At 40.5% G+C, this 25,133-nt stretch overlaps 2 protein-coding genes across 2 annotated transcripts; both read right to left on the minus strand.

The window, feature by feature from the left end:
* Positions 1–2,948: 2,948 nt before the first annotated feature.
* On the minus strand, positions 2,949–8,595 carry lgi2a (leucine-rich repeat LGI family, member 2a). Its single transcript, XM_068713459.1, has 8 exons — positions 8,128–8,595; positions 7,833–7,904; positions 6,997–7,068; positions 6,466–6,537; positions 6,107–6,178; positions 5,742–5,911; positions 5,389–5,553; positions 2,949–5,288 (listed from the first exon to the last, which is right to left on the minus strand). Exons 1-8 carry the CDS (start codon positions 8,415–8,417, stop codon positions 4,471–4,473), a joined length of 1,731 nt encoding a protein of 576 aa, XP_068569560.1. The 5' UTR covers positions 8,418–8,595; the 3' UTR covers positions 2,949–4,470.
* Positions 8,596–11,371: 2,776 nt separating this feature from the next.
* On the minus strand, positions 11,372–20,171 carry sepsecs (Sep (O-phosphoserine) tRNA:Sec (selenocysteine) tRNA synthase). Its single transcript, XM_068713460.1, has 12 exons — positions 20,075–20,171; positions 19,058–19,173; positions 18,763–18,917; positions 18,538–18,656; positions 17,908–18,066; positions 17,511–17,664; positions 17,306–17,408; positions 16,970–17,099; positions 16,000–16,091; positions 14,157–14,250; positions 13,896–13,986; positions 11,372–12,130 (listed from the first exon to the last, which is right to left on the minus strand). The coding sequence occupies exons 2-12, from the start codon at positions 19,169–19,171 to the stop codon at positions 11,884–11,886; spliced, it is 1,458 nt and encodes a 485-aa protein (XP_068569561.1). The 5' UTR covers positions 19,172–19,173; positions 20,075–20,171; the 3' UTR covers positions 11,372–11,883.
* Positions 20,172–25,133: the final 4,962 nt, after the last annotated feature.

Consider the following 25,133-nt stretch of genomic DNA (forward strand, 5'->3'; position numbering starts at 1 on the left):
TAATAACACATAATGTAATGTAGGGTACAGCATGAACAGTTACAACAAGGCAAATCTTTTGTTAAAGGTGCTAAACATAAAAATGAGAGCAAGAATAAAACACCCTCGTTTGAATGTGAGTATTTTGCAAGCTGTAGTTACATTTCATCTTTTTAAAGTAACTGCAAAGATCAGATTTGTGTGTGACGATGAATAATGTCTGAATTCCATTTAGCTGCTTCACTTTCAGGGTCCTGGTATTGTTCATGCTGTCACACTGTCATGGCTTATTGGGACACTTGAATAGAACAAAGCCATCATTAATGTAAATTGAAACCTGTGCTTTTCATTTTGACAATGTCAGGTGTCTTTTTTGTGTTGTTTTGTTGCCTAGAGTTGCTAAAGCCCTCCTATGGGGTAGACACGATAACAAACTATTACATCAGCATTACTTTCTCCTCTAACTGCTTATACAACTTTAAAATCATTTAAGAAGTCCTTAATCTTTTTTGAAGTTCACTTCACTTTAAGTCACTGGGTTGAAACTCTTGAACACAGAAAACGAAAAGGAACATTTCATATTTTGTGAGGGAAATCATTACACAATATCATTATTGTATTGATATATTGACAAACAAATTACAACTACCTCAGGGTAAAAAAGTTTGTCTTGACAAGTGCTCGGCTCCTCTCATGTGTCTGTGTAAAAGAGGAAGTCAAAAAATAAAGAGGAACTGCATTACAACTGTCGTCCAGACCAGAAAAAGAACTCTGATATTCACATGAGGCAATTATCATAATTTTGTAATATTTCCTAATCAAATTTAGTGCCATGGTATTGCGTTCTAAATTTATCTGTAAACGATACTTTGTAAAGATGGCTTGGTTAATTGAAAACTGTTTTTCAGGGTGGATATAGGTGCATAGTATCAACGAGAAGTTTAATATCAAAGTATGTGAAAAAATGTACATTTCTTAAGGCTTGTGTGTTGTATACATGTAGTTTTTTATATTGTAAAAAGACAGAACCACAAAAAATACTATACAAATATTAAAGTGTATAATTATTGTTTCAGAGTCACTTTCACCTACTAGTGCTCATGCAGGTTTTGCATTAAACGCAGTAATCCCAGAGTGTGGACATGGTAGGCTTTGTTCTTGGCATCCATCTTCCGGACCAACTCGGGTCGAATGCCAAAAATGATTAGTCAAGAATTGAAATTTGGGAATACAAAAGTTACAGTTCCTATGTTGTAGTCACCTTATTTTTTCACTGTTGGAAGGATCCATATCTGGCACTTTTTTCCAAATAAACCAGATTCCGGTCAGCCTTTCGACAATTTGCCACCTCCTCCCTGTTGCCAATCCTTTTCAAATATTCAACTCTCCAGAAAAATTGTTAATTTCAGGATAAATTGCAAGATAAACAGGCCCTTAAAAAAATATCACATAATACTGATTGAAAATGATGTTAGAGATAGAAACTGACCTTTCGCTAAACCCCTCATCCAAAAAGCAGTTGTCCAATCAGAGCTTAGCAACCCTAACAAGGCAAGACAGGCCTGGTATGTTTGGGATTTCTCCACATGTCAAAGCAGCGTGCATGATATATGCTCAGAAACACAAAACAATAATGAATATCTAGAGTTATGTTATGTACTGTAAACCGAAAATGTATACCTGGCCAGCTACACCTAGCGTTACTTCAAAAGTCATGAGCATACTGTTAGCTACAATATTTCAGGTTATGTTAGAAAAAACCCCGTTAAGGACCGGCACCTACTGTGTAGGAGTTGGTCCTGGATGTTAAACTCTATATCAGAGTTTGGCTGGCATCAGTAGTTCTGTCCTGTCCTTGCTTTATTTATAGCCAGAGTGAAACTTTACTTCGAGGCTCTTTTCCAAAATTAAGATAACAATTGACATTTGTAAGAAAGCCAGTGATTATGTATCTGTCTAGGTAGCGATGCAAATCATCTCAAATCAAATCATTATTTATTTAACATGTCTGTGTTTTTAGAAGTCTCTCTGGGCTAGATGAAAAGTCAGAGAATCAACAGTCATTAAGATACACTGTCTGGGAACCATGCATATTTGTACCAAATTATAGACATATTTCACTCTAGACCAAAGTTGTAGAACGAACAAATGTATAACACTGCCATCCCAGTCTACTGGCATGGCTTGGCACCTGTCCACATTGAATGCAGCCAGCAGATCCAAGTGCTCCAACTACTTTTTCCATTGGTATAAGATGTCTTGATGTGAAGCACCAATCCCATCCACAACCTCTCCTACAGAGTTCTTGCTGCATCCTTTTGGCAAGCGAAGTGACTGCTGCAGACCCAGGGCTCTCTCCACTGAAAGTTTGTCTCGGTCCAAATCCAGCTCCTTTAAGTCCATGGCCCTTCTACGAAACAACATGACTCCTGCTGATCCATTTCTCCAGGTTGAAGCCCGGCTGAGGTCTTCAAACAGTCATCCGCATAGAAGTTCTGCTTAACAGATTGTGACACTTCAGTCGCAAACTCAGATTTGATAAAGGAGCCCAGTCTACTACTGTAAGCTACTGAGGTAACTTTCCCAGGAGTGACCTGGTAGACGCACTGGTTGTAAGCCTTACCATTGATGCGAGTGGCATTAGTACATCTACAGACAAGATCTTCGTTTTGTAGAATGAGAGTCCATTTATTATGCTTCCCCGTGCATCGAGGTAAATCCAGTCCATTTGCTTCCACCGACAATCAACAATAGTTAACAATCTCTCTATTGATACTGACTGAACACCAGTAAAAGATAACATATTCAAACTCAAAGCTCTTTGTGGTAAAGACACAAATACAACAATGGGGCATAGAAGGACTGCAGTTGTTTGATAAGTTACAGTGTGTTTGTCATTATGATTGCAGCTTTAAGATCATAATGGCCTTTTTTTAAGGCAATGAATGATAAAACACTTCTTACAATCATACTTTTACACATTTATTTTGATACTCAAATAATTCGATTTACAGTATATTTTGAGAGTAACATTCAATACGCTTAAAACTAAATTATACAAAAGAATCTGCATGTTGTAAAGCTTGCATATTCCTTTATGTTTTTCATTATTTGCAATACCATTCACTTAATGAGCAGGAGTACTTTTAGACTTCAGAGTTTGATAAATTCATCTAAAAGAATTTAGCAAACACCCTTTTTTGAATGTCATGCTCTTGCAAGCTGTTATTATTTTTTTCTTTTCAGAGTAAGTGGAAAGATCTGTTCAGGTTTTTGTGTGACGAACAGGTAGTGGCATTGCAGTCCATGTTTTATGTACATTTTGTCAAGTCAACATTCAGTATTAGTAAGAACAGAATGACGGACAGATGGAAAAAAGCCTCTCAACTTGAGTGAATATATTTACATAAACATTTTGTTTTCTTCATTTTTGGACAGTTAAATTATGTCCTTTTATCAAATTTATTTATATAAGTCCACTGGCTTCTGCAGTGAAGAGCCTATTTTTAGTTATAGTCTATAAAGAAAATGATGTCAGTAGTCCAACAAATGTGGTTATTTTTTCAAACTCGTCAGTAGGTTAACTTTGCACTGATATCAACACTAAATGGATGAAAAGGGCTTCTATTGGCTTTGCCACCTATAGTTACTCTGGACTAAAAGGTTATTCCATTCTCCTGTTTGTCCAAAAAAGGCTTCAGCTATAGAATTTCCTGAATATTTCACCTCCTAAAACAACAAACCACTTCTTATTTTTTTTACTGTGAGCAATATAACCTATAGCACATACAGTAATAATACAACTTCACTCTAAGGGCTGGGGTATCGGCTATGGTAATTAAAGGTTTGTGCTTTCAAAACATTCCCTGTATGGAAAAAGCAAAGGGGTGTGATACTTTATCACGACCAGATGGAGGCACTGTGGGCCCATCAGAACACAGCACCCCAATGCTGATAAGGCAACAAACTGCACATTACCACACAGTATGAGGACATGAGGTAAGTTGCACATAGATGAGCAACCACATTTTTTACATGCCCCAAATGAGAATAAAACAATATTAGTAAAACAATTTGTTCTGTCGAGTACTGGTGTATATTTTTTGGGGGTATAAAACCTTTAGCACAGGGGATACTTAACTGAAAGATACATCCAAATAGATCAAATTATATTTGAAATACACCCTCAGGAATGTCAGCTGGGTTTTTAGGAGAATACCAGCCTCCTCTTAGTCTTTGAGAAATGGTTGGGTCTCTGAGAGACCATGAGAAACAGATATTAGAACAAGGCCATTGAGAAATAGTCAGGAAACTTTAAAAAGCAAAAAGGATTCCAAACACCACTTGACCCAGCTCTTATTTGTTACAGAAACATAAGGAAGAATTGATATTTGACAGTACATTAAGTCTGTTCTGGTCCTTTCTTTTCCTTTCACAAATTTTTTAGTGGAAGACGTTCCGATTGCAGGAGGGGAAATAAAGCACAGCCCCTCACAAGCTCAAGTCAATGATGATGTGCTCAAAGATCTGTGTGTTTCCCTTGAAGCTGGAGGTGAAGATGAAGTCCCTCCGGTCAGTGGCGACCACAGTAAAGGAGCGCGGCGCCTGGATGTACACCTCCTTGAAGCGGTCAAAGAGTTTGTTCTCATCATCCCACAGGTAGATCTGCGAGAAGGTGTAATCACTCCCCAGGGCCAGGTAGTAACGGTCTTTGAATGAGAACGGCTGGAGAATCATGGAGCCTCGCGAGGGCAAGGCCTGGATCTCCGCAAACTGTTTGGCACCCCAACGCAGAATTTTGGAGTCACCAATATAGCGCGTCATGGCCAGGTAGAGTTCCTCCTTGATACGGAAGTGCTTTACAGCCACAACATCCTCCATGTTGGGGATCTCGCCCTGCAGGACAAACTTCTGGTTGCTCCGGCTCCACTGGTAGATCACAGGCACCTGTGAGCGGCTTGCCAAAATAAGGTGGGCCTTCCCATCCAAGTCCAAAAACTCTGCATCTGTGTCGCGGTACCACTCATGCAGGGACTGGTATGAATAAAAGCCCTTATCGTTCCACTTGTAGAGCGTTGACAGGCCCGCTTTTGAGCTGTCCGCAATCAAAAAGAACCAGTCAGAGGCAATCTGGAAGGCCTCAATGTCATTGGGCTTGGAGACCTTGGACACCTCAATGTCCTGGAACTTGCTGAACCTGCTTTGGTCCTCATCAAACTTGTAGATGTGGGAACCACCAAAGAGCTGAGCCACAATGACAAACACCTGGTCCTGGATGACAACTGACTTGCAACCCACAATGGACTGACCTGGAAGACAGGGAAAAGGAAATAAACAGGCCAATTTTACACAAGAGGGTAAACTCTCAACCAGGGTATTATGAGACAGTTTGTGAAAGCATCGCCGTACCTGTGATGTTATCGTAAGTCCTGAAGTTCATTTCTATGTGGTCCCATTGGAAAACCATACAGCTCTCAGCGCTGGGAGCAGCGATAGTCACATAGACGTCATTCTTATAGTTGAATGTGTCAACAGACAGAGACTCAGATGCCACGGACTGATGGAGGACAAAATCTGTGGAAAGGCACATTCTGAATTGAAATTCTCCAAAAACTAATAATAATACATTACATATCAGGGATAAACTAAGAAAACTACACTTTTGCCTATTCCTAACACTCCTTTGGATGACCCGGTTGAGTCTCCTGATACTGATGCCACTTTTGATAGAGACAAGGCCAGCTGGCTCAGGTGTTTCTCACCCGTTGAGATGCATTCATTGTGCAGGCTGGTCATATCATTGAGGCGCTTGTCCTTCATGTCCTCGGGCCCAACACACACGACATCCGACACTGTGGCGTTGGTGTTCTTCAGCCACGTCATCAGCCACTTGGCACGGCAGTCACACTCAAAGGCATTGCCTCGCAGGTCCCTGCAGAAGAGGAGTACTGTATGTCATTGCAGAGAAGACAAGTAGACAAGCTAGAAGGCGCCTTAGAAGATTTAAAAAGGAAGATGAAGATGATGTGCATGGGACCCAGGATACCTTTTTGACAAAGATTATGAAGAACAAAACAAACGGCATTGCACTATTTCCCCAAGTCTTTTAACTGAGGGACTAACTTACAGCTCTATCAGTGAGTCCAAGTCAATGAAGAGGTCCCTGGGCAAGGCTTTGATGTTGTTGTTAGCCAAAGACCTAGAAATAACAGCAATGACTCAATACAGGAAATTGCACGTATTAAGAATTTTACAAGTAACTCCTTTATAAGAAAATGGAAAACATAATTCACATATTGTGGAGAAGTAAAAGTAATATTTAAGGTTCATCACCGTTAACCTTAATCCTAATAAAACAGTGAACTAATAAGCATCACTTAAAATGGTCCAGTTGCTTCATTTAAAAAAAAAACACCGTAGCAAACAAATATTACAAATAAGACATTTTAACAGTGTTTGATAAAGATTTTAAATGTTGGAACATACAAGTGAGTCAAGTCCCTGAGTCCTCTGAAGGCATATTTGGCTGCAGTCTCCATCTTATTACTCTCAATGAACCTGTGGAAGATAACAACAACAATGCATGTTGGATTTAGTGATGAGCAAATATACATTTGTTGGAAAAATTTAGTTTGATCTTGAGGATTGTAATACATTATAATAAATACATTATTTTCAAAAATGCCCATAGAGCTTCCAACAACACTGATACTATTTGTAATATTCTTTTAGAAATTGGTTTGCAAATCTATTCTGGAACACATTGAACCACTAGAGGGCGTACAGTTGATACTTTCCTGCCTCGTTCACTTTCTGAAAGACCAACATCCAACCACATACACTAACCTCATGCCCATAACAACACTTAGAAGACTATTTCGCTATGTTAGATTGAAGTGTGCATTTCATTCCAGTTACTACCGATTAAATGAATGTGGACATGTTTTAGTAACTACACTACTTCACTCAATGTCTTTACATTACTTTAATATCAAAATAAATCAATGAAGAACTTACAGATACTCCAGATGTGGAAGGCCTGAGAATGCATCGTCCCTTACAGTTGTCAGAGAATTGGAATTCAAAAGCCTGTAACGAATAATAAAATACACATGAACCAATGCTGGCTGCCAACACAATGTACCATTTTATGCCTCGGTCTAAAAAGAACAGATGACATTTTTTAGATTGTGATTTCACATTTAATTAGCAAAATAGAGCCAAAGGGGAATGGTGATAAAAATAAGCAGTTCTAGCTGTAAATCATCACGTGCTATGACTGGTTAAATGCTCTATATCTGCCACGCCTTTGTTTCTGCCGTTTCACAGCTATCGCTAGTGGAGTAACACAGTAGATTGATGGCCTCTGGGAAGTACAATATGGCATGAGACTGCACTGAAAGCTCAGGACTAGATTTCCATGATTCATTTCCATGTGTCCTTTTAAAACCTTCACCGCTGATTGCTTTAACGTGCACCAAAAAGACTTTGCTTCACTGTATCTAATGCACAACAGACAGCTAGTTACTGTACATGCTTCAATAGCATAAAAGCCTTCATAAAGTCACGCTACATGCCAATATCATAGTTTATTATGTCTGTGTAGCAAGGGTTTGTTGTGTGTATTGCAGCTTTGGACTTTCAGATCTCTACCCTGTTTAGGCTGCACAGCCTGATGCGTTTGTCATGTCAATCCCCCACATTAAAGACGTTTCTAAGTTTTGAAAGTCACCAATTTGTTCTGAACTCAACCTGCATAGGTTTGTTTTAAATAGGCGCCTTTGCTTGGAGGTAAGGGCAGCTCCTAAATCCTCATAACACAGTTGAAACATATGCTGTTGAAGTACTCTTACAGGAGCTGGAGGGATGGCATGTGAGCAAACATTGCCTCTTTGACCTCGGAGAAAGTGCCATTGACGAGACTCCTGAAAGGAAGAAGCAGCAACGATGAACAGAAAGCCACCAAAAGCAAATTAGATGCTGAAAAGTGATCAATCAGAGAGAGAGAGGACTGCATTGCCTTTCAACATCAGCTTATTAATATATTGCACATTGTAAAAAAAATACAGCTTATGGACAACAGGAATATAATTCAGGAAGCCTACATTGCTGCGTATCAAACAGAACATCATATGTAGAGCTACTCACAAAGAACTGACGTCGTTGGGGCTAATCCTCGGGACGTAGGAGGACCCGACGCAGATGATGGACTCCCTGGAGCAGCTGCATGTTGAAGGACATCGGAAAACCTTCTTCAAATGACCCGGTTGAGACAGGAAGCAGAGCGACACAGAAAACAGTGCCCAAATCTTGAGAGTTGGCGGCATCTTTCCTGCCGGGCTTGCATGTGTGAGGTTTGCTGAGAGCACCGATCGAGGCAGATGGCACCGCGCGTTTACACCCTGCACCATGAAAATGCTGCACTGGCTCCCTGACATCAGCAAATCAGCTGCAGCTCCCCTCCGTCCACTTTAATTATTTATTAAGTCAGAGCCCCAGTCGGATAACTGTTGGTTAAACAACCATGCACCATACGTCGGAAAAAAATAAAATAAAAATAAATGTCATTATTAGGCTGCCACAGATGAGCTGGTACGTCGCACATACCCGTTATTGTTGCATTGACAGAAGCATTTCAAACATGGCTTTTTTTTATATATAGTTTGCATTTACCGACATGTAGTTTCATTATAAGATACACCGCGTGACATACATTTATAGACTTCCAAAATAAATTTCGAACGACGTCAGTTATTCACACGTGCACATTTTTTTTGTTGCCAATTTTATGTCTGGCAGTGTTTTATAATATGGATTTGTTCAAAACATTTAGATCATGTAAAAGTCTCTTTATGAAGCCGTTCGGCTGAGACGTCAGGAAGTGATTTACTGTTTTATGAGGGACATTGTACATACAGTACGCTGTACAGTACCCCTCCTTCATACTGAGGCAGAACTGCAGCACCATGGACAGCGCCTCTGCTCAGCTGTGCTTCTAAAACTAAATACAATGGCTGTCTGATTGGCTGCACGCATATGCAGAATGCAGCATATACAGTTTTAAAAACAATACGACAAACAAGAAAACCCATTCAAGTAATTGCCACAATCAAATCGTCACACATTCAGTTTTTACACAACAACACAAGTCACAGATCACTGCAAACGTTGTATAACACTGGTGGGAAACAAAGACATCATTGAGGCTTTTTCAGGCTTTTGAGCCAATTAAAACAGAATGAAAACACAAGTCCAGTTTCTGATCATACGCCAGAATATTTCATGGTTTTGTCAAGCGATTTCATGAAAAATTGTACATTCTTTGATCATCATAGTCTCATCTCATCTCATCTTCGACCGCTTATCCGGGATCGGGTCGCGGGGGCAACAGCTCCAGCAGGGGACCCCAAACTTCCCTTTCATCATCATCATCATAGTATGATACAAAAGTAAACATGACACACTAGACTAGACTTATGACTATTTTTTTTAGTCAGAAGTTGAGAAGGCCATGATTGTTGCCGCAGGTTGGTCCCTATATACCAGCCAGGTGTAATGTCCCCATGGAACCAGTCTGGTGATCCATGACCCTCTCCGTTAATCTGTGGCCCTGTTTGTGCCACTCTGGCACTCCGTCATCACTGAACTGTACCTGGCGGCTGCTGAAAGCCAGGAGCGAAGGGCCGTTTGTCATTCAGCAGCATCCCTTGGGTACTTAAGACTTATGATTGAGTGTGTGGAGTGCAGATTTAAGAGAAATGTTCAAAGTCAGTCTATTTTGGTGAGGAGGGATAAAGGTAAACAATCATTTGGGTTGAAGGCAACCACGAGGCTGCACACGTCTTTTTTACCATTTCAAGATGAAGAGACACTTAAATGCTAATGATAAACCAACTTACTTGGGTCATGATGAGGCCTGATTTCACCGTAATCATCGCCGTTTGATTTTCCTGAGCTGTTTCCGTACTGGAATGCTTGACACTGACACATTGATCACACCGGTAACTGGATTGCATTAAAAAAAAAAAAAAAAGGACTGATGCCGTGTGCAAGTTTCTCAGCGGCAGCCCTCGTCTAATTTACACACTGCAGCAGACTTGATCAATAGAGGGGAGTTCCTTTAAAATTGGCCAGCACGAAAAAGTGGGTCTGACTCTCTCGATCCCCACAGCATCGCTGCAACCTCAGCAAAAGATGGGGAAACCTATCAAACTGGTCAGAGGCACTGGAGAGAGAAGAGAACACAGCATTTGTACAACAGCTCTGCATAGGAAGAGGCAGCTTATATATCAAATATATACCGTTCCACATTCAGAATCAATTCATCCACAGCTGACTTTTTCTTGATTCTGACTGGATCTGATGCAACAGAAGAAGACAAGATTGAGAAAATAGCCGTTTTGTGAATGCCACTGCTGCGTTTCAGAGTGCCGCCCTGTAGCAGAGCCGTCACAGTGTGTTTTTCCTCACTATATGTTGTTAGTGGTTCAGTACAGCCTGGGAACAGTTAAAGTGTGCCGATACAGCACCCTTATCTATCTGACTCCAGTCCACTTTGAAAGGCTGTTGGCAGGATTGGTTCTGCTGCTGCTACACATGCAGTAACACCTGCATTTCCAATCGTTGTTAAAAAAAACGCGATAAGTGCTGACTGTGTAATTTGCTGGACCCGAGGCAAAGACATCGCATCAACTGTGGCAGCTGGAAGTTCCAGTTTTATTCCACGCACAAGAACTAAAAACTAACTAAAAACATGCAGCAGCATCCATTCACATGCGTGTCCTGAGCTTTTCTTCTGAACTTGGACGGTGCAGTATCAAAACATAGATTAGTCTTCAGTCAGTGAGTCTATTTTCGTGCCTCAGGGCCCTACCTGCTCTGCTTACAAATGAATGAGATTGGAGAGCAGAGGGAATAAGACAGAAGACTGAAGAAAACCTGATTAAAGATTGACTCCCCTGGTGAAGTTCTGACTGAAATCCAAATCCATCCTACGCTTTTTAGCAGTAAACTACAGTATAACAGTTAACTACACATCTCTTAAATTGCTAATGCTCTATACATGTACAGGTTCAGCAAACATTTCCTTTACTAAACAGGAGTGATCTATACTTGCCGTGCTTAATTGATTACGTGATCCTTGCGATCGCTTCCACAGCCTGAAAGTAAATGAGCTAATCCAATACACCGGCTTCAGATGGGGATAATGGCTCAATGGCTTTGGTATCACATTACAACACACTGCAGAGGACATGGCCCAACATACTACATCACAGAGCTATATTGTTTCACATAGCAATGAGTGGAAAAGCAGCCTAATGTATTCTTAAAATAGAATGCACAACCACGTGTCTGCCTAACATCAGCGATCACAATCACTAACACTCCAGCATCGTTTTCAAACTGCAAGACTGATACTTCCTTGTTTATTTCATCCCATAACTGCTAAAGATGGGTTTAATTAAGAGAAATGACACACCATCCATCTATTTTGAGTCCAAAATTCACAATTCAGTAAAGCATTTTCAACATACACAGACAACAACGCAAGTGTTTGCGGATGCTTTGGTCTAGCTTTAGATCCGTAGTGAGCAATAGGCTCCCAAGCAGCATTTGTATGCAGCTCGTGTCCTTACATTATCTACTGACACACCTTCACAGAGTAGAGAATTAATCAGGGACATCAGCGTCAGTCATTTTGGTTTGTATCGCCAGCTGTTGCTCGCTGAGCTCAAGGCTTTGACCTTATTACAATGTCTGGATTGATAATCCATCAGCAAGAGACATTCAAAAACACACACACACAGTTCAAATCAGGGCAAGAGGGAAGTGCAGGCAGCAGAGGGCTCAGACTAAGTACAAACCACTTTGTCTTTAAAAGGGTTCTCATTTCAGCTCAGTCAGTCATTCTCCAGTAGTGTCCTCCTGGCACGTTGGGACAGCTGGGGAACTACTTTTCGCAGCATTTCCCTCTTTCTTCAGAGTCTTCAGGCACTTGTCAAGCCTTTTGATGCACAGTGTCACATCCTCCCGAGTGATGCCCACAGCTGAGGCGACGTTCAGGTAGGGACAGGGATATGCCTCAGAGTGGGACATAAAGCCGCGGAACCTGTGTCCGCTTATGGTCTGCTCCTTGCCCAGCGGTATTACCCTAGAAACACAGGTGGAAAAACAGAGACAGTGTGGTCAAATACTGAATATTTCAGCATGGCAAACAACTACTGTGACCTGGCTAAAGCTTACGCGACTCTCTTGACAAACAAGTCAAGATAAATATTTAGTCTTTTACAGATGAAGACAGTACCCTAGTCTTTCAATTAAAATATGTAGTAAACTAAACTTAACTAAGCTAAGCATCAGCAAACTAGTCTAATAAGTGATATTCCAATTGTTTTCAATAACAGATTGAAAGATGATCTTTTCTCAGTTATACATAATAACATATGCAATGTGACTTTCAAAGTAACTGTGTTTGTGATATGTTTCTGTCCAGTAGTCACTCTCTTCTTAGCTCTGTTTTTGTCTCCACCCAGTCCTGAGGGAAATAAGCTGATAAAGGAAACAATTTGTTCGTCTGTTGGTGCACCGTGTTTTTTTTTTTTTTTTTTTTAGAGCTTTTTAAGCTCAATGCGACCACAATGAGAGTAGTGACAGTAAACCGGAAAACCAAAACAATGAGTTGAAAGACTGCAGGGTGCAGAGCTCCATTGTTCATATTGATTATGGCAGTTTTAAAGCTCACGTTTCTATAATGGAGATCATAATTGTTCCGACTTGCTGGCATCCGATCTGGCCAGGTAACCATCGGGAGTTAGCATGTGACTTAACGAGAAAGATTCAACTTGTAAGTCAGCTGTTGCTAGTTGTTGTCTTTGCAAAGTTAAAAGCTTCATTCTAGAAGTAAAGTCAGCACAGCTTAAACTCACTTTAAAATAATTACCGCTAGCGATTAGAGACTGTGTATGAGAGCGACCACTGTGGTAGAGAAACGCATTGTAATGAGATGTAGATCTCTTTTAATATGTGGAACAGCACATTGTTGATGTGAAGAAAGACAGCTGCCTCTCAAGCACTGAAAATACTTCATAAATTAAACGTGCATCACGTGTGTCATTGAAGCATGAATCTTACAAGTCAATGCATGTTATTACGCATGCTACTGCGATACGAGGAGGAGAGATTCGAGTCAGCTCTGCACTCTGGCCATGAGAGCAATGTTCACATACTCACTGAAGGAATCAGGGGAGGAAGAAAGGAAGTGTGGGGGCTGTTCGATGTTTCTTTAATGCAATTGAACCATAAGTGCGTTAAAACCCAAACAACACAAAACAAGTATGACATAATGACCCAAATAAATCATTCATTTGGGATATTTTAAATATTTAGATGGTAAAATGGAAAAAGAAAACGGCAAAAAGCGTTGTCGGTACTTTTACAGCCATGAGGCAGAAGGCAACAATGAAGGATTGACAAATCTCCCTCCCTCCTGCTTGGAAAGAGCCCGACCAGAGGGAGCGAGAACATGGCTGTGACTGTCTGTGTGTGTCGCTGTCCCGGAGGAGACGACACCGCTCTGTGGCTCGCAGTGGAAACATGTCGTTAAATTGAGAGGCGGCCGCCGATAGGATGGGCGGTCTAATCATCTAAAGTAGTTTCCTCTCTGCCAGATCCAGCAGATCCATCTCGCTGATTGCTGACTGCCACTGGCCATTTTGTTTGGCAAACGCACAGCTCATCCACGCATTTTTGGAGGATGCAGACAAAGCTATTTTTGACATTTGTGATGAGTGGAATCACTCCCCAACACACACAATGGTGGACACAGACACCTCCACCCCCTCTTGTGTTCCGTCACCTCCCCATGTTTCCATTTCCAGGCCAGATTGTGGCCAAAAAAAAAAAAAAGGTTTTCCTACCTGGCTCCCGACACTTGCCGGGTGAACAACATGGAGCCCAGCTGAGTCACCGCCTTGTCACTGTCGGCCTGGAGACCATCCAGAGACATGGCTGGAGGAGAGAGGAGCCACACCCAATGAACACATAAACACACAAGCGACTAGACGAAATATTCAGGATTAAAGAAATAATGTACGAATATAGGGTCAGAAATGTAGCTTTCATGGACAGAACATACAGTGTGCAGATCTGCTGGTCTAAAGCCAGTAAATTGAGCTTACCCAGTGAAATGGGGTTATGTGGGGTGTGAAGCAATCTCTCCCCATGTGCTGAGGCTAGACTCTTCAGCTCCTGGGCCAGGAACAAATAAATCTCCTGCAGGACATGCAGACACAGAGAAGAGGCATGGAAAGACAGAACTATAAATAGTAGCACAATGCTCCTCTCACAATCTGCCAGTGTTATTTTAGCAGCAGCAGCCTTGAGTTTTTTTTTGCTTAATCAAGCAAATCTACCCGCGAGCAGACCGGTTCACATCCCCCCCCCCCTCTTTAATGCCTGACTGTGTGTGTTTCCCTCCAAGCTTCAGCACAAGCACTTCCTCTCCCTCTGTGGCCAGGACCTTCACCCTCATCACACACTCCCCTCTGGGATCAATTACAAAAGGCAGGAGAGGCGCAACACATGCTTTTAATCCTGAGGTTTAAACATGTTTAAATGAAGACAAAGTGTGTTTAGTTCAGTGAATAAGGGCGACGGACACGGATGTGATGAGCACAGGCCAGGCAGGAAAGCTGCTCAACAACAACAACAACAACAACAACAACAACAACAACAGAAAGCAGTGTTTTTGTTGCTGGATACCAGATTCCCAAGTGAGGCATCACACATTAAAAGGATCTGCTCTCTACAACAGTGTGTGTGTGTGTGTGTATGTGTGTGTGTCTACTGCATAATCTGCTGACTCATACCTTCCTCATTTGAAAACATCCAAGAAGGAAAATATTTTCGCTGTCATGAGTCAAACACAAAGAGCCTTTCGATGATGTCAAGTGTCTCTAAGTGTCTCTTGTTCTCTTATAACAATGGGTGACTTGAGAGGAGGGTGACCGGCTACGACTCTGCATACAATAAGTGTGTGTGTGTGTGTGTGTGTGTGTGATGACTGAACCCCATTTCAACTAAAAAACACACATCGTCTAATGGCTTTTAAAAAGTGGTTACATGAGGCTGTAAATTAATCTCAACAGATGAAATGTCTGAATTATTTAAAGCTTTTGACCCCATGAGGGGGGATGTGAGGAAATCACTCAGTTCTGCAGACACCATGGAAAAATGGTCCTGTACATTAATTATGCAGAATGTGGACCAAGAGAAATCAATAAGCCTTGATGGGTTCGGTCCATGCCAGAGGCCAGAGGTATTTCCTAGATGTATATTTCTGCTACAGTCGGTATCATATTTTGGGTATCGCATGCCGTCCTGTAAGTGTGCCATTTTTTAGGGTTTAGGTCCAGTTCGTGAGTACGCTTTGTATTCTTGAGGGGTTTTACGATAGAGCACGTCAGGAAACTCGATATAATCCACCTGAAGTTCTTTCTGAAAAATTTCCTCTTCCAGCTTTTGAACACTATAGAAGACAAATGTATTTCTGTATCTTCCACAGTTCTGAGCGTCAACAGACACAAATATAGTCCAGGACTTATACACTGCTTTCATGGCAGAGCAGTTTGGAGGCGTGAGAATGCTGCAGTGCCCACCGTTTGAAGAGGGGGATGCTGCATTGTGAGCGAGCTTTAAACCAGGGAGCCACCAGGGGATGTTTTCTGAAACTTCTGGATCAATTTTATCTTCCTAAAGCATGCTCCTCCCTCTACAAAGCACACACGCAGTCAGTCATAGCATGCGATCCACTGCAATTCAATACAACTTATGTAAGCTGTCCTGTCTTCAGGGGAAATATGTTGACACAGCGCGCACAGAAACATATTCGGACTGACATTGCCGCAGTGTTTTTATAACCATCCATATTGTTCGTGTCATCCTGCAGCAATCACACCCGACCTGAAGTATGTGACTGACTATATCTTTGATCATAAAAAGGTCATGTGTGCGTGCTCTCACCTTTCTTTCCGACAGGAGTTTCTTGTAGCCGCTGGCTCCCAGAGTGAGAAGGGTAATGAGGACGTCAAGGGAAGGTGAAGCCGATGCTCGACCTGGACAGAGAAGCCCAACAAGTGGCTTTGTTGAGCCGCAATAGGAACTAGACTAGAGTTGGCTGTGTGCAAACAAACCGTATTATAAGTATACATGTGAAGCGTTCCTGCATTAGGATGAACATGGGAGTTGTAGTTTATTCAGGGTCAATCCCTCAGACACTGTCCTAATGTTGTAAATACTCACAAGCCACCAAAATTTGCCACAGAAAATAGTCCCATTATATAAAAATATATTGAGAAATGCACTATTGCATTGTTGCTTAACGTCTTTCCATGGGATTTGATGACAATAATTAAATAAATTAGTAATAAGTAAAATAACAACATTTAGAAAATTGACGGGCTTAACCTCTAAAATCATAATTGTACATACATACAGTACATTATAGACTATGTCTTATACAGACAGAGTTCTTGAACAGCTGCTTTGTGCGAAGACTAAATGTTTTTTTTTTTAAGTATACGACAGGATTTTCTTCAGGACTTTTCAACAAAATAAAGTTAAATTGATGCGAGAACTAATGTATCATATTGATGCTGGGAAATTTCAATCAATACCCATCCTTAATGATGGCCTACTCTCACTAAATATGATTGAAAAACTATGGCAGTAATAATTATCATGAATTAATGATCATGGATTTACTTAATTCATTATGTCATTACTGGCTTCATATGCCTAGATTCATCATATTTTCACTGTTGCAGATGTCAATGTGCTCGTCATATGAAGAGAATAATTGCAATAAAATAAGAAAAGTAAAAAAACCCAGAAAGAAACAGAATTTAATACACATCCACTTATCTACTATTTGAATCAATCCTCTCCTTAATTTGACTTTATGTAGCTCAGCCATAGTATTGCTACTACTCACCTGGGTACATCTGGCTTATCTCCTGTATGAAGGACTCATCAAAACCTGCGATGATGGCGCCACCTACTGGAACCATGAAGTTCTTGTCCAGGCTCTGGACAAAGGCGTCGATTCTTCCAACACGAGCCCCCTGATGAAAGACCGCCAAGAAAAGCTAAGCAACCACCGTGTGTTCCACAAATGAGTAAAGTTCATGATGACAGAAAGGACGCTTACAAATCACACATTTTATATTCAGAGCTGAGCTCCAGTTCAATCACAAGCGAAGACGAGTAGGAGTATTCTAGCGCTTACAAAATACAAATGAGAGAAGCATCGAGGAGGAGTCGCACTAACCTGTTGTATGAGGTGCATGCATTTGGACGACTGTACGCCGTACGCGTTGTTAACTATGTGGGGAATATTATGTTTGGCACACACAGCAGCCAGTTCCTCAAGCCTATAAGACAAGATAATTATTGACTTATCCTCGCTTGTATTTTTAAATCGACCACTGTGACATCTAGAAAACTCTAAAGGGGTAAATGAAAATGTATATTACCTGTCGGGGACACGCGGGGCAAAGCAGGACGTTGTTGAATGAACACACAGGATGTTCTCGGCTCCGAGCTCTTCGATCTTGCGCTCAACGGCTTCCAAGTCTGTCCGCAACTCATCGCCCTCGAGAACATTCTCCACCACCACCGGCTCGAAGCCTGTTAAAGCAGACGGACACGAGCAAGAGACAGCGAAAGCCCTCAGGTGTTACTGTGCGTCTGTGAGAAAGAAGCCAACAAGAAGTGCAAATATTTAGTCTGCCATCAACAGACACTTCACAAGGCACTATTTAAGAAATATCTCCCCCACGGTTGCTATCTGCCACCATGTTTGTGACACCGGCGTGGTCTGTGAACAGGAGGTAAGGGCGACAGGACATCGGGTGTCGATGTCGTCATCACCTGCTGTGATCATGGCTTTGAAACAGGACTTCTGGTCGATGCGAGGCCAGACGATGTAGCGCGCTTTGGGCCTTCGATGGCGGAGAGTCAGGAAGCACAGCGTCAAGCTCATCCCTGTTGCCATGGGAACTACAAAGCAGCTCGCCACACTCCGGACACCTGTTAGAAAAAAACAAAGTGTGCTTATATTATTTCTATTTATAAGTAAAAACCTTAATTTCAAAAAGGGACAGTTTCCAATTTCTCACTTGGAATTCAGTTTACTTATCACCATACTGATACTCAGCCTGGTGATGTCATCAGAGTTATCACAGCTTGGATTTAAGACTTAAAATGTGCCGAGTTGCATTGTGGGAAATGTAGGAACCCGTGTTTGTGGAGCTTCACCAACACCAGGGACTCAAAGTAAGAATATCTCTGCCTCGGCTGCGTCAATTTTGTCAATTTCTTTTGCAATCTGTCTTTTGGGAATCCTCCAACTGCAAAACTAAATGACTGGAGGAGACTCTTAAGATTACCATTCTTATTTCTAGTCATAACACATCAACTGTTCAGTGGCTAAAAAGTGACAAAAAATTAAAACATTACATGGCACAATGTCCTTTAGGTTGAATGATAAGATGTACACACCTGAGAGCTTTAAGATGTCCAACACCACAGAATTGGTCAGCTTGTTGAGCAGACTGGATCCTGCAGCTTTGGGCTGAACAGCAGCAATGTCACCTGACCGACCGATGCCATGGATCAACCTGCATAAAACAGCTGGATGTCACAACAGAAACCGTGAAACGGCTTTCTTAATTTGAGGCATCCAAATATGGTGTTTCGTTAAGTTAATGATTGTCAAACTTGGACCTGTAATGCCGTCTTGCCACGAGGCTGGATGCCACCCGGGCCTCCCTCTCTCCTACGCCACAGTTGCCGAGGAAGTTATTGCTGTCCATCACGGCCAGCTCGCTCAGGAAGAGCTCTACGGTGCTCTCGCTCCACCCGTCCTCTGGACACTTACCCTGTAACACACACACACACACACACACACACACACACACACACACACACACACACACACACACACACACACACACACAACATGATAAGTGGGTGGCTCTACAGTGACTGCAGTGACTTTGAGGGCAGCTGTAGACTTTACCTGCTCCAGTAAGTGTCTAATGAGCTGCTCATGGCCACGGCGCGCCTGGCTCCCCTGTCGAACGTAAGAGGTCGACACTATCTTCTCACTCAGGCTGAAGTTCTCACTGTTCATCTCTGTGAAAGAAACAGCTTCGTGTTAACATCAGCCGTCAACTCTCTCTCAAACACTTATCTTAAATTGTACTGCTGGTCTTATATTCTACAATTAAGTAGAATATAAGACTAGCATTCAAAACAATGATATCAAATCATCTCCAATATCTGCCTTTCCTCTATTCAGTGTAGCCAGATTGTAGCTCATCACAGATATTGGCATATACAGTATGTCGGCCTATAAGTAACAAGAAATTGTCGCGACAAAATAGCAAAGATAGAAAGAGAAACCTGAAAGCAAACAAGTTTATTTTTCAGCTGTAAATATCCAACTTAGTGTAACTAATTTAAAAGACTTTTATGAGTTGTTTAAGTATATCAGCCAATATATTATTGTCACATTATTTTTTGAGATCTAATAATAATTCATTAATAAACATAATATGTCATTAATGGTAACCTTGGTTTGGGCTTGTAGACTATTTGTGACAACACATCTATGTTACAAACTTTGAATGATATGGATGTTTACCAGCAATTTCTGCAACCAAAAAAATAAATATGTTTTTGGTTGCATCATGGGTAATGTATAACAGAGACTTGCAGCCATAACGTCGCATGGTTCTGCTAACGTTACCCTCATTTGCTAACCCAAGGTTTCACTGCAGACCATCAACGAGAAACACCAACATGTATCTTCGTGTAGTACCAGTGTTAAACAACCACAGAAGTTGTAAAAAGGAAAAAAAAATTCTAACTTTGGCTGTTAGCATGGTAACAGTTGTATATACACCCGGGTTAGTCAGGCCACCTCTTGGCAAAGCGAGCAACGCTGCTAGCAGCTGCTGAGCTAGCGTTTGCACGCGAGGAACGGCTTCAATGAGGCACTTTTTGGTAGACGACAGTTAACGTATCTTCTTACCTCACAGCTTTCCTGTGAGACTCTCCGTGTTTCGTACCGTCAACCCGCCTCCAGACTATCAACAGACGTGAGAACTGACAGGAGGAAGGAGCTTCTTCTTCTTCGTCTTCTTCTTTAGGGTTTAACGGAAGCTCGGGCGTTACTGCCATCTTCTGGAGCAAGTTAACTCCTACAGTGTTTTCCTAAATCCTATTATCTGGGACTCTAATGACCAAACATCTCATGCCATGTCCACTTCCGCCTTACTCCTGCTGCTTTGAGCCCTAATCTTTTCATTATTCCCAATCCATTTCTCCCAGTACCCACTCTATTTTTAATTGAATGTAAATGTCTCCCCTGATCGTGCATCTCCTGTCCTTTCTCAGCAGGCCTGTAGCAGGTTTTCTGTGACTATCATTACAACTTCTCAAATTCATCCAATAGTTGACTGAAGCAGTTGTGTTATTCTGCATGAGCACAGTGGCGTTTATCCTGCCTCAGCTTGTAGAGCACACATATAATCATTTGCTGAAAACTTGTTTTTCTTTTCATTAGTTTAAGTGCCCTATTTATGCGTTATACAGCTTCTTTACATCCATCGTCCCTCCATGGTAGCCTTGCCTCTGAGGGGTGTGTCTCAGTGCAACTTCAGTCACTTTTGATCATTCACAACCACTAATTCCTTCCGTTCAACCATGATTCCTAAAAACAATTATGGCACAAAGCCACATGATCTCGGAGAGCTGTTCATGTGACCATCACATAATATATATATATATATATATATATATATATATATATATATATATATATATATATATATATATATATATATATATATCAATAATAATAATAATAATAATAATCATGTTGTGCAGAATGGTGAGCCAGTCAGTTTATAATTCAGCATTTAATTTAAAATGTTTTCTTTTTGATTAAGTTTTAATTTTAATAATTGTTTTTAAGTTAAATGGTATTTTTATTGTTGCAACAAATAAAAAATACGCTTTCACTAAAAATTGTTAAGCTAATACATTGGCAGGAATAAATCAATACAAATCATATACATAAAGCATATTTAAATGTATTTCATTTAGTGTACTGAAAGACAAAAACAGAACTGTACACACATTAGCTCATATTTCTAAAGTTACGTTTTATTAATTAGTTCATGTTAGAATGAATAAACATAGCATTTAATTGCACTACCATGTACATATACACACTTGATATTGCCAAGCCTTCAGAAACACATTATGTCATCATTTCAGCTTTAAAATTACATGTATTAGAATTAACCTACATCATGTACAGGGTTGATAGTCTGGGGACCAACAATAATACACTTCCATAGTGTGTTTTTACAGGGGCAATGGTGCAGGGTACTGGTAGAGTAGATCATTTTTAACTTTAGTAAAAGTAGCAAAAAAAGTCCTTTGTAACAATAAAAGTCCATAAGTGCTTTTACCAAAATGTATTTAAAGAGCATTATGCAGAAGGACTCATGGGTTAATATAACGCATATGTGTGTGCAGCATTTTAATGGTCAAGAATGATTTTATATAGTGCTGGGTACATAAATATATAACAATGCATCATATGTTATACATGTACCATCTGTATAAAAAATATTTTCAATAGAACAAATTATTTAAATAAATAAATAGAAATGCAGTGTAGTAAAAAGAATAATATTTGTGAAGTAGCATCAAATGGAAATACTCAAGTAAAGTACCAGTACCTCACATTTGCCCTTAATACTCAAGTACTGTGTATACTTGAGTAAATGTACTTGGTTAGGCTACTTTCCACCACTGGATAAAAGGGTTGGCTGGTATTCTGGACATGTTCTTATTCTTCAGGAAAATATTAGCAGCCTTGAGCCTTCTCACATTTAGCCTGATTTTATTATAATAATGGTAAAGCAACATATGTCGAAAATGTGGCTGGCCAGTCTGGCTGAAATTAATAAGAATGTCACAATATCATAATATTTCACATGTGTGAAAAAAAGGAAATTAGTGTTACGTTCACTCTTTTGCATTGCATCTATCTATCTATCTATCTATCTATCTATCTATCTATCTATCTATCTATCTATCTATCTATCTATATGTCAGAGATACAATTTCTTTAGAATAATTAATTTAGACAACAAAACGAAAGTATATATTCCACAGAAATTTTATTGCATATTTTGTTTATTAAATTAGTGCCAACACATGAGAAATCATAAAAAAAGTTTCGCTTACACACAGATTAAACAATGGATTTGTTCGGGCTGCTTACTTTTTTATTTTGTAGTGAACTGTATTGTAATCCTAGTAGCCCAGTAGCACAAAACGACGCACTTATCGTCACACAGAGGCAGATTACTTTAAAGTTATGAAATAGTTAAGACAATACTGCTGACTTGTACATGTATCATATATGCACAGGACTCAAAATGGTCACAATTCAAGCATAAATTAATCCACGACAAAGAGCACAGGACCCTTTGTGGAAAACGTCTCAGTGTAACCAGTTATACTGTAGATAAGTCCATGGCTTTGCTGCAAAGGGGAGAGAAAGATGGCAATTTGATGGCATAGCAGGGCTTTCAACTCAACAGCTATGCCAACATCTTGCCTTCCTTCCTGGACCCATGTTTAAACAAAGGTCGGATGGTAAAGTCCATTCAGCAGCGCTGGGATGAGAAATGCGCACACCGCTTATTACACTGAAGACACGTTAGACTCGTGAAACGTGGAGTGACTGAAAAAAGGAGCCAAACAGAGCCACGTTGACCCAATAGGTTAGTGCGTCATAAAACATCTTAGAATAACTTCAAAAACATTGTGATAGTCCACAATTACAATATCATGTTTTAGTCCCACAGTCACAGTACAAACATAACTCCACCACAACTTCAAATGGGCGAAAAAAGAAAGAAAGAAAGCGAAAAACGCAGGAAAGAGGGTTCCACTTTACAGGACGGCCACAATTCAAAAGGAAAAGGAAAAGCACACAGCTTTAGTGGACGTTCACAAGAATAATTGTAGGCCTGTTCCCTCCCTCCCGCCTGCCTTTGCCCTGTAGCCTGCGTTTATCCTCACACCTACCTGTTGCGGTGCCTTATACCCAGCTCTCCCTCGGTCGCTTTCTCAGATCCATGTGTCTTGGCATCATGCGTCAGCAGGGTAAAAGTAGGCTGAGGGTGGAAGAGATAAGTCTGTCCTCCGCCTACAGACGGCGCTCAGCGGAATGACTGTAGCAGTTCACAGTACAGTAGGTGTGTTTGGGGTTGTTTGGGGTTGGCGGGGCAGCTCTGGCGTGGCGTGGCTTCCTGCACCTTTGGGCGCTGACGAGGAATCTAATTGGCTTAATTTGGAAGGGGGGTGGGGGGTACACCTTTTCGAGGAGAGAGACGCTGAAGAAATCCGTCCAAACCTGTTTGGATTTATGAATCTCCCAAAATTCCAAAGTAATTCTGCAGTAAAACACGTAATACATTTGTAAAATGTAAAAAAACTAAACAAAACAAAACTGCATGTCTTAGGTGCTAGACATCACTATGAGGACACATTATACCACAGGAGTTCATTTCAATGATCACTGGAGGAACTATTGTTTAATTCCTTACATATTATAAATAAGTGTATTTTTTATTTTCATGAATACCGAAACACTGCTTCTATTTAATATGCACAGACTAAATGGGTAATGTCCATGAAGTACAGGCCTTCTGTCCTGTAACTTACAAAGGTGTATTGGTGTATATTTATGGTGTTATGTGGTAACTGTATATCAACATTTGTAGTAGTGTGGTTTAACGATATAGAGACTAACTAGGGACATGAGGTGAAAACTAGCAATAGTTTAAACTCTCTGTGCAGGTTTCATGTCCTGTGACTGTTAAATTGCATCAAACCTATCAAATAAAGTAAATTCTAATGCCATTCATTCCCTGACCCCTGCATGTGGAAGTGTCATGCTACTGAACCCCCAAATTGCTGTGAGTGTGTAAGTGTGAATGTTTACTGCTGCTGAGGAACAGGTGGTACACTTGTTTTGTACTGTCTCTGCAACCAGTGTATGAATGTGTAAATGGTAAAGTCCCATTCCCAGTTTACCAGAAACCTGACTTGCTGATCCACACACAAAATAAACCATGACTGTAGAATCCGGTTCATTAGTGAATCACACAGAATGATTCAAAAGCTGTCTAGACCAGAAAGTGATGGCTATTAAGGACAGGAAACATCATTTTGTGAGAGACCTCTTTAGCAACTTTAGCAGCTCCTCATCTTTCGATGTTGCTGTTGTTGGTGCCCCTCGTTGCTCAGCAGATATACAGTAATTTACACATGTTTGTCATCCAGAGAAGGTTAACACTGAATTACAGCTGTTGCACATAACTGATTCATGAAGAGCCAGAAGAAAGAACATCTGTGTCCCAGGTGGGAAGTAACTGCTACATTTATTTAATTATTTATGTAGAATTTTACAATTATTTTACTTGTGTATTTCCATTTTATGTTACTTCATACTTCTACTTCACTACATTTCAGAATAAAATATGGCACTCTTTTTACTCCATTACATTGACACCTTTAGTTATAAATTACTTTTCAGATTAAGATTTTACACACACAAAACTTTTAATTTAGATTAAACCTGGATCTCAACCTTTTTGGCTTGTGACCCTTTACAGAGCAGCAGCGTCTAGTTGGGCCCTTGTCATGCCTCATGTCAATGAGTCATGAGCAGTTCCACCGGAGACATTTTTTTCCAAATTAACTTCACTCAAGATTTAACTCAAATTTGAGGTTCAAATAGGTCAAATGATCCATTATTTCACAAAAGAAACAAATAGTGGAGAAATGTTAGAAAAATTAATAGAAAAATGTTTATCACAATTGAGTTTATTCTACTTTGTGACCCTTTGGAGGTTGCCGACTCTAGTTTGGTAACAACTGGATTAAAGTAGCATATAGGGTCTAAAACTAGCTCCACCATGACCAGCTACAACAGTTAAATGCTACTCAGACACAATATATCAACAATCTAATATGTTAGAAGCCTGCAGAAAGTGTACTTT

The sequence above is a fragment of the Cebidichthys violaceus genome, unplaced genomic scaffold, assembly GCF_023349555.1.
Source record: "Cebidichthys violaceus isolate CVI_PGR_0920_01 unplaced genomic scaffold, fCebVio1.0.p SCAF_19, whole genome shotgun sequence".
NCBI lineage: Eukaryota > Metazoa > Chordata > Actinopteri > Perciformes > Stichaeidae > Cebidichthys > Cebidichthys violaceus.

Excerpts from the sequence above, each read along its gene's own strand:
- lgi2a (XM_068713459.1), bottom strand. The coding sequence starts at position 8,417 with ATGTCAGGGAGCCAGTGCAGCATTTTCATGGTGCAGGGTGTAAACGCG. Across the intron at positions 6,538-6,996 it reads CTTCCACATCTGGAGTATCT|GTTCATTGAGAGTAATAAGA; the intron begins GTAAGTTCTTCA and ends TATCTTCCACAG. Across the intron at positions 6,179-6,465 it reads CTCAGGGACTTGACTCACTT|GTCTTTGGCTAACAACAACA; the intron begins GTATGTTCCAAC and ends TGTTATTTCTAG.
- sepsecs (XM_068713460.1), bottom strand. The coding sequence starts at position 19,171 with ATGAACAGTGAGAACTTCAGCCTGAGTGAGAAGATAGTGTCGACCTCT. Across the intron at positions 17,665-17,907 it reads CAAAGCCATGATCACAGCAG|GCTTCGAGCCGGTGGTGGTG; the intron begins GTGATGACGACA and ends CTGCTTTAACAG. Across the intron at positions 16,092-16,969 it reads GATAAGCCAGATGTACCCAG|GTCGAGCATCGGCTTCACCT; the intron begins GTGAGTAGTAGC and ends TTCTCTGTCCAG.